Below are 10,024 nucleotides of genomic sequence, written 5' to 3' on the forward strand. Positions count from 1 at the left end.
TTCAGAATAAATCAACATTGGCTATTAAAGGGGCTGGGGTGCTGCAGGGGAGTGTCTGTATTGGTCATTTTGCATTGACAACTTTGTGCGCAACAGTCTGCTTTATGCAGGTGTTGTTTCTAGAGAAGTACATATTTCTGCAGGAAGGAAGTTGTTCTTTTCCAGGAATACTATGAATGCAGGTTTGCAAACACCTCCAGATAAACCCACCAGGGATTCATGATAAGCTGCAGGTCTCTTAGAGGTGGGAGGACTCCAAGGGCTGGAAAACAGAATCTGACTGTAGCACGTCTTTGCCATATTCCAATGCTTGGGTTTTCTCAAGGTCAGGAAGGTTGTGAGTAGGATGAGATGACCAATTAGTGTTTAAAGTCTGATTTTTGTTCTCAATGCCTTCCCAGGAAATGACCCATTCATGGCCGCCTCCTTTGACAGCTATCCATACTCCTAGCACAGCTGAGCCTTCTAAGTTTCCTTTTCCTGCAAAGGTAAAGACGAGCATTCACCTTCTTTCCTATAACTGGTTATAAGTATGTGTAGCATTTCAGGTGGGTAGCCGCGTTGGTCTGTAGTACAAGAGCAAGATTTGAACCCAGTAGCACTTGGACCAACAAGGTTTCCCAGGTATAAGCTTTCAAGAGTCCAGGTTCCCCTCTTCAGAGAGCTTTGATTCTCAAAAGCTTATATCCTGTAAGTCTCGATGGTCTTTAGACTCAAATCTGGCTCAGACAGCTTTTCAGCTTCCTTTTAGCACTTGGCTAGAATTTTGAAGAAGTAACGGTTGTATTAAAAAGGCCGCAGTTAAAAATGCAACATGGAGATTTCAAAGCGTATCATTTGTGTGAAAATTGATCCCATGTTTTCTTTTGCCTCAGTTTGATTTGCATGGGTTTCCTAAGAAGAGCTGTGCTCATTTGTCTTGTCTAGCATCCTGTTCCCCAGGGCATCCTGTTTCAAACTCACGTGCCTGAGATTGTCTCTTGTTCTTTTTCAGTATCATTTTGTGCAGTTTTAGGCTCTACAGCTATGGATTTCGTAAAACTACAAAGCAAGCATTTTGTTATGGAAGCATCGTTTGTAATCTTCCTAGAAACTTAATTTGAGCAGAGTGTGGTAATTTAGCAGTTTCATTCCACTTTAAATTGTTCAGTGCATTTTCCCTTATCTCAGTGAAGTTCACGTCAGCCCTGCAAGATAGGCCTGTGTTATTCCCATATTGCAGGCGGGAGCATTGAAAACTCATAGGGCTGAGCCAAGGTTTGAACAGGTGACTCCTTGGTGCACAGGGCCACTGTGCTGTGCTAAAATCTTCCAATTTCCCTTCTTCCTAGGAATCCCAGCATGCTGGATCAGTAATACAAAGCCAGAGTAAGTAAAATGACTTAAAAAGCAATCAGCTATGGTTGCTTTGATAAAATCTGCTGCATCCCACTGTGGTGTGATTATTTCAGTGGGGACTGGGTTGGGGGGGGATCCCAAAAACTCACTGAAAAGAAGGCAGGGCTACACAGCTGTATTGCTTGGTGGGCTTGTGCCCGGTGTACGTGATACTTATTACAAACATTACTTTACAAGCAGGCGACCTATGAGAAATGGCAAGGAGTCCTCCCCCTTCCGCTCCCTTCCCACTTCCCCCTCTTGCCATCATTGTCCTCATCAGTTTGAGTTGGGAGGAGGCCTCGGCGTCCCACCGGGTTGCTACGGCAACTCAAAATTATTTCCAGTCTTGCACAATGACTTTCTGAGGCTTCGGATGCCATTTTGGGTTGCTGCGGCAACTCAACAGATGCCGAGGTGCGCAGCTCCCGTTGTGCCGCAGCAGAGTACAGTGCCCTTGGCTGAGCATCAGGTATTCCATCTGACGCTGGATCCTGCATAGGCAGGCCCAACAGTAGGGCAGGAGGTGTCTGGCCAGCTTGATAAGACAACCCCAAATGGTACCTGAAGCCTTGCGTAACTTCAGATGGTATTACGGTTGTCTTTGCAACTTCATATGGTGTGACCCGAGCACACGTAAAGACAGCAGTAATCCCCTTTTTATTGTTGGGGGCGGGGGCTGTTTGAGAAGTTCCATTTTGCTGCGTACCTGGGGAATCTTCCCTCATCACAACTTGCCCTGTTGTGCCGTTCGCTGCCTGCATCGGGGCCAGCGCTTTGAAATCAAATAGTTCATTGTTGTTGTTGTTGTTGTTCAGTCACACAGAGCAACTAGTAAATAATGAGCCTGCAGCAGGTAGCCAAGTAATGCTTTCATTGACTAAAAAGGTGTTCCCAGTTTAGTAAGCTAGCTGATGTTTAAAAAAATTGTTTTTTAATGCAAGTACTTATTGCAAACTGCCGATGGAAAATCCCATGTGTGTGGGAGAGACAGAGGAGGGGGGGTGGGCGGAGAAAGAGGAGGAGGAATACTTGTTAATGTCTGCTGAAATACACGGGCATGTCATATAAAATCAAAATATGACGCTTTTCTTTAGAATTTTTTTCTCAGCCGATTATGCAGGTTTAAGTGGCTAGATAAACTCATAAGATTTTTTAAAAGAATGCTTAGCCTCTACATTATATTCTGTAAACAGAGAACATGTTCAGAAGCAAAAGAAGTGCCAGCGCCGAGGGTCAGGAGCTTGGGAGTGCTCATGGATGCCTCCTTAACAATGGAGGCCCAGGTAGCAGCAACTGCCAATCTGGCCTTTTACCACCTTTCTCGAACGCAATGACCTTGCAACAGTGATCCACGCAATGCACCTCGAGATTAGACTACTGCAATGCTCTCTGCATGGGGCTGCCCTTGTCCCAGATCCGGAGGCTGCAGCTAGTGCAGAATGCCGCGGCCAGGCTGTTGTTGGGTCTCTCTGTACGGGACCACATCCAGCCTGTGCTGAGGACACTGCACTGGCTGCCTATAGCGTACCGGATTCGGTTCAAGGTACTGGTGATAACCTTTAAAGCCCTACATGATCAGGGGCCTGCCTACTTGAGGGACCGCCTCTCCCCATATGTGCCCCAGAGAGCACTGCGGTCAGGGTCGCAACATCGCCTGACCCTTCCTGGTCCGAAGGAAGCCAGGCTGAATGTCACCAGAACCAGGGCTTTCTCAGTGGCGGCCCCAACCTGGTGGAATGAGCTCCCGGAGAACATCAGGGCCCTGCAGGACCTTTTACAGGTCCGCAGGGCCTGTAAAACGGAGCCCTTCCACCAGGCTTTCGATTAGGGGCTGCCACTGATGAGTGTGCCCTGGAACATCGTCTGGTCTGAAATTTCAGAACACCCTCGGGCCTGAGATTCCGCTGGACGCTACCCCTACCGTTGGATGGGATTTGGATTACCGCCATTTCTGTTGGGTTAATTGCAACTGGTGTTGTTTTAACTGGTATGGTAATTATTAATTGTTTTAACTTGGGTGTTTATGCCACTTTAATGTTGTTAGCCGCCTTGAGCCAGATATCTGGAAAGGCGGGATATAAATATAAACAATAAAATAAATAAATAAATAAGTAAAAGAACTTAGAAGCAAGGAAGGTGGGATTTGTTCTCTAGCTTCCAGTGTTTCTCAGGACTCTTAGCAATGTCCCATCTGTTTACCATGATTTTCATCCAATATATCATATGCATAAAATTACCGGAGAGGGAGAGAGAATCCATGTAGCACAAAACGTATTGAAGGGAGATACTCATGCAAAGCCTGAAATAATTACTTCTTTTTTCTTTGTCTACAGAGCAATATGATGCACCTTCTAAAACACTGTCTGTTTCTCAGCAAGGGACATCGTAAGTAGCTAAACTTATTTTTCTGTGTATTTGAAGAATATTTACAGTACTTCGGATGATTAGGGCTTTGCTTTTGTGGGAGAATGTAACGTTCGAAAATATATGACCTCATTAGCACCTGCTGATAATCGTAGACTTTGAATTCTAGTATAATAGGCTGTCTTCCCTCAATGTGGTTTGCTGTAGTTGTTTAAGGAGTAGCCACATGTTGTGTGGCTTTAACTACAGACCTCTTGTGAAATGTGATGCTACTAATGCCCCAGTTGAAATGACTTCCAAAGGAAGTTGGAAGTGTATTGATCCGAAGTTTGAACTTTGCCCCAGTTGTTACGTGATTGCCACCAAAAACCTGTACCACATTGCAATAATAACACCTGCAAGCATCATCCATGTGAGCCACCTTGGTGGAAGTTATTTTTGTCCAAACTGGTAGTATAGGGGGAAATATTCACATGATTGGCAAACCACATGATTGTTCCTGTTTACCTGCTTTCCCAGTGCAAAGTGGCTTTCCACCCACATGCATTAAATGGACCCAGATGTGCACTTTGACCCAGGAAGTCAGGCAGGAAAGAGAAAGGTTCCCTTCTGGCATTTCATTGGCTTTCACAGGAACTTAGAATCTTTTTGTCGCCATGTGTACTCTTCACGAAACCAAAGTCAATATCTGAGAATGAGTGAAGAGCTATGCATAGCACCAAAAGTCCACCCCCAGAAAATCTTTCTGTCTTTTGTGATCAGTGTTGCATGAACACGTGTAGCTCCCATGTTCTGAGTCAGACCATTGGTTCCTCAAAATCAGAATCATCTACTCAGACCGGCAGCAGCTCTCCGGGGTCTCAAACAGAGGTCTTTCACATCACTGATGACCTGACCCTTACTGGAAATACCAAGGACAGAACCTGGGATTTTCTGCATGCCAAGTTGATGCTCTGCCAGTAAGCCACAGCCCCTCCCAAATCAAATGTTGCTCCCCTGTTTTAAATGGCTATGAAAACTGTGGCTATGAAACGTGCCTTGTCATTTTGAGTTACTGAATTCTGTTCCCGGTTTGAAATTCTGTGCTTACATGAAACTTCTTGGAATTACAAAATACAGCTTTGGTTTAGATCAAGATGGGTAGCCGTGCTAGTCTGTCTGTAACAGTAGAAAAGAGGAAGAGTCCAGTAGCACCTTAAAGACTAACAACATCTGTGGCAGGATGTGAGCTTTTGTGATTCATTGCTCACTTCTTCAGGTATTGCTAGGGTGAAGAAGCAAGCAGTGACTCATGAAAGATCACACCCTGCCACAAATTTTGTTAGTCTTCAAGGTGCTGCTGGACTCTTCCTCTTTGCTAACTTTGATTTAGTCATGATCAAGGGCATGTGTGAATGTGGCTCCTATTGCTTGCTATGTTCAGATCTCCATAAAATGTATGGAGCTTCCATAAAATATCGGGGAAGCGCTGTTTACACAGGGTCATACACTGTATCTTAGCAGGCTAGTTCTTTCAAGTTGATTTTTTTTTGAAATATATCTTTACTAACGTTTTTTGGAATATAATTATAACATATATCAACCACAGGAAAGTCTTATTACAGTAACAGTGTGCAATTTCAGTTTAAAAAGTACAACATAATCATAGACATACAAGAACAATAGTCCTAAATTTAACCATTGTTGTTGGGCAGCATTAAGCTTAAAAAGTTAAAACAAGTGATACAAAATGTTTCAACAGACATCATAATATGGAGTTATAAACTAGAACAATGGTTGAAGATTATACTTCTTACTTAGTTATATAAAATAAGTTTAAATTTAACATTTTGGACAGTTTCCCAATCAAATTTATCAATATCAGTTTTATCAAGGGTGGGATACCAGATGTTAAGTGGGTTCATTAACTCAAGTTCTTTCATGTTGATAAGCTCAGAATTTATGTTGGTTTCCACATATTTGGGGATATGTGGGACTGAGGACCCTGAATTCAGTGGGAAAGTTGAGGGTTGTCTGATTGGTTTTTTGGGTTTTTTTAATTCTCATTTTATGCTTGTCCATAGCCATGCAGATTTGTTGGGGTGTAGTACCTGGAATGTTGCCACTAGAGAAACCACCGTCCAAGATTCTGCAGACAAAACAGCAAATTGAAGTCAGGGACTGATTCTAGTGCTGCCTCTGCCAATAATTTACTAATTGGCCTTAGGCAAGCTGTCTGTGCTGGTGGTGGAAAGTGCCATCAAGTCACAGCTGACTTACGGTAACCCCATAGGGTTTCCAAAAGGCAAGAGATGCTCAGAGATGGTTTGCCACGGCCTGCTTCTGTGGCACAACCCTGGACTTCTTGGTGGTCTCTGCTTCGTTTCCAGGTTGTTATGAGACTGGGCTAGCCTGGGCCACAAGGATAATGATCCTAGCCTATGCTACGGGATTGTTTCAAGGGTTTCTGTCATTATGTTGGTAATGTGAAGTGCTTTGAAAGCATAGTTAACAAATTAAATTCTATTATCGTACAGCTAACAGGGATAAGTGGCCCTCTCGTGTAGATGAAAAATAATGCAGGACGGGGTACACCTGAGCTAGAGCATATGTTTCTGTGAATATATGTAAGGTTAAAAACAAGAACATAATTTGTTTTAAAAGTAGGTCTTGGTCAAGGGAAGGAGGAGGAGATCGTCTGATAAGAGTGGGTAGGGACGAGGAAAAAGGGGGCCAAGAGGTCGGGGGAGAAGAGAGGAGAATAATGTGCTGCTAGGCAGAGCAAGAGGGGAAGGGGCATGGGGTGTGGCATTGGAGGGTGGCATTTCTCCATCCTCGTGGGTCCCTGCAGAGTCCCTCTCTTTTCTTCAGAGGGGAATGTTTCCGCCAGGGCTGAAGAAGACTAGCTGCTCAGCCCTGCTCTTCCCTGTGTCACCCATAGTGGGCAAAACTCGAAAAGATGTTTTTTAACAAATTGGGTGTGGGAAACTTTGGGTCCAGGGAACTCTGACCTGACTCGTGAATAAATGTCTCGTGTAGTTTGGCCCTAAGTCTACTCCAATATCTAGAACATGCTTTTGCTACTAGGGGGGAGAGAGTTCCACCCAGGTCTGCTCAGTTCTGCCCTTTTCTGTGCTTGGGGAAAGGGCTCAGGCCTGGCCTCCCTTAAGACTTGTTATATTTGAAAGAGCTGTATTAGTTTTTTCTTAGAGCTTGTATTATACTGTGTTGTCAGTTGGCTGTGATTTCCCATAAGTAATCTGGGTTCCGCTTAGTGGCATAAAGAATTATTTTTTAAAAAAAGTGGAAGAATTTCTGAAAGTTTACCTGGTGTGTTTGCATGTCTGTTTCCCAGATTATCTGAATGCCTGTAATAATAGAATAAAAGCAGTTTGGTCAGCCACTATGCATTTGAAGAGACTTGAAAAAAGCATGTGGTGAAAAGCCGCGTTGCTGTGCCTGTCGTGCACATGTCGTAACATCAGCATGTGTGCATACGCAGATGACTGCTTATGAACTGAGGTGTTGGAGGGAGGGGGTTGGCGTGAAAGTGATCCCCATGTGGGAAAGTGTGGGTGAATTTTCCCTGGCTCTCTCCGTTGGCAGCAACACCTCCTGCAGTCGCCAACTGTCTTAGTCTAATTAGGGTAATTTTTCCAGAAGTATTGTTGAGTAATGAAATTCATTTTTGCAGAGTTAGCTGATGGTGGTGCTGATAGATGCTGGGCCTTGGATGGGAGTACTTCAGAAGCTTTCTAATAAGTAAAGTGAGCCATCCCTCCCCAAGTACAGTTTCAGTAGGAGTGTCAGTAAGGAGGGATGGTTGGAATCAAGATGTGTTGTATTGTGTCAATTAAGAGACAGGATATATTTTTTAAACAGCAATTCATCATAAGGGGCTATTCATGCTCTGTGTGAATGAATGCCTTTAAGGACCGGTTTCCGCCTTAATTTTAATGATAGCTGTCACCCGATTTACAAGAAATGTTACAAGCTAATCCTGTGAAGATTGACTCATAAGTGAGGACTGTTCAATTTGGCTGGAATGGCTCCTGAGGAAGCACATGTGTCGAATTGCATCTTTACTTGGTCAGTTGGCTTTAAATGTTCATAAATTCTGGGGTGTGCTTTTTGGGGAGGCAAGATCTTTTGAGCACATTGTGGCTGGACAGTTCCAGGTGCTCCTGAGTGAAGTTAGTTCCATTTTATTCCTCTTCAGTCCCAGTTTTAGGATGAAAGCTACTTTGGTTATCCTGCTGGTTGTCCTTCACTAGGAAGTGGGTGTGGCCTTGGTGGTTTTTATGGACTTCACACCGTGCCATCCTAAGTAGAGTTACACCTTTCTAAACCCTTTATCTTCAGTTGACTTAAAAGAGTGTAACTCTGCTTAGGATGGCACTGCTTGGGCTCCTGAAATCATGGATGTCCATCCCTCAGAAATCCTGTGGCGTCCATCCCTCAGAACGAGTGGTTCCAGACCTGGAAGACATGGAAGCTGGTCCTGGGGGATGGTTCTTCTTCACTGTGGGAACTGTCCTGTGAGGTTTGATTGGAGTCCAGTTGTGGGAACTGTCCTGTGAGGTTTGCTTGGAGTCCAGTTGTGTAGCTGATATTTCTAAAATATGTACATGAAACCACAGTGAAACATTATCCAGAGATATGGAGTGAGGTGACATCTGTATGCTTGGATACATTTATCATTTTCATAATTGGTGGATCTTTGAATTGGGTGCTGCGAATCAGCAGTGGACTAGAGAAAGGTGAATGAACATTGATCAATTGTTGGATCCCCAAGCATCGAGAATAAATCCACGTTTTAGGAAAAGCAAAATTTATTTCAAAGCGTTGACGACATACTCAAACACGTTCTTTGTTAGAACTGGGGATACACAGTTAGATCAAGCATAATAAAGGAACTTCAAAGAGATACAGGTCCAATGAATAACTTTCCCGCTGGCGGGCTAATGAAACGGTTGCGCGCCCAGTCCATGGGAACCAGGCAGGATATTAGACATAACACAGGTGCAGTATTCATGGGAAAAGCAATAGCCAAGCATTACAGCATCTTCTCCCCCACACAACCTCCAGCAGTTATCTTTTGCATTCCAACGCAGGAGTAGGATGATAGAAACCAAGCCGGGTGCAACAGGGAAGGAATATGTACACAGAGGTCACAGACAACAGAATGGCAGCTTGCTGACATCAATCAAGGTAAGATGTTGGAAGTTATGGTAGGGGACTCAGTAGACTGGATTGGAAGAGGGCATCTTCTGGTTTTGTTTCTGAAGTTCCAGATACTGGCTGTGGCCTGGTGTTCCTTTTTTCAGCTAATTCATTGGGAACATAGATTTCGCCATTCCCATTCATGCTTTCCAGATGATACTGTTCGTAATGCATGCTACAGGAAGCTGCCTCTGAAGACTGTCCACAAATTAGATCACAGTGCTCCTACCCCTCTTTTGGTTGCTACAGTCCAATAAGTGCATATTATACCTATCTGACATCAATTCCACTGTTAATAACGATACTAATCCAGGGCTCTTTTTGTAGAAAAAGCCCAGCAGGAACTCATTAGCATAATAGGCCACACCCAACACCAGAAACTCATTAGATAGCTAATTAGCACATTAGGATGCACTCCCATGTTACCAGAAGTGCGGTTAACCAGCCACACCCACCTTTTGCTTGTTATTCTGTTTACCTTGTTTGCTGTCAAAACCCAGGGCTTTTTTTGTAGCAGGAACTCCTTTGCATGTTAGGCCACACACCCCTAATATAGCCAATCCTAATGAATTTCTGCTGTTGGGTGTGGCCTATTATGCTAATGAGTTCCTGCTAGGCGTGGCCAACTTGGGAGCCACCCGGAACTCCGTTCCTGTGCGTTCCTGCCCAAAAATAACCCTGCTAATAACATTCCTGACACGTCCGGACACGCCTCGATGTCGACCCTGGCTGCGGACACTTGTCCTCCCGTTCCGGGAACATCGACGTCGACGGTCGCAATCGATGCTTCGGCACCGAAACGTTCGACGCCGATAAAAGACCACCCCGTACCTTCCAAGATCCGGAAGCAGGGCAAAGACTCACAGCAGTCGAAGAAACCTAAAACGGACAAGTCAGACTAGCAACAGGGCCTGTTATAAATCATTGAGAGGACCTGTGCTAAGCATCTTCCTACGATGGAAGCCGTTGATTGCAAAAGGGTGCTCGTAGACACAAAGGCTATACCTCTTGGGCCCCGCTGAAAGACCTCCTGCACCAGTGAGACTGAGGAAAGACAAGACTGGCTCTTGGCTTGGGG

At 44.5% G+C, this 10,024-nt stretch overlaps 1 protein-coding gene across 1 annotated transcript in view; it reads left to right on the plus strand.

Moving 5' to 3' along the window:
* The window catches only part of AFF1 (AF4/FMR2 family member 1), a 186,100-nt gene that overhangs the window by 120,528 nt on the left and 55,548 nt on the right, over positions 1-10,024 (plus strand). The window contains exons 5-7 of the mRNA XM_015414549.1: positions 402-488; positions 1,332-1,368; positions 3,714-3,765. Coding sequence (XP_015270035.1) covers positions 402-488; positions 1,332-1,368; positions 3,714-3,765 — 176 coding nt within the window. The remainder of the gene's footprint in view (positions 1-401; positions 489-1,331; positions 1,369-3,713; positions 3,766-10,024) is intronic.

This window comes from Gekko japonicus, unplaced genomic scaffold (assembly GCF_001447785.1).
Source record: "Gekko japonicus isolate JY-2015 unplaced genomic scaffold, Gekko_japonicus_V1.1 scaffold545, whole genome shotgun sequence".
NCBI classification, from domain to species: Eukaryota; Metazoa; Chordata; class Lepidosauria; order Squamata; family Gekkonidae; genus Gekko; species Gekko japonicus.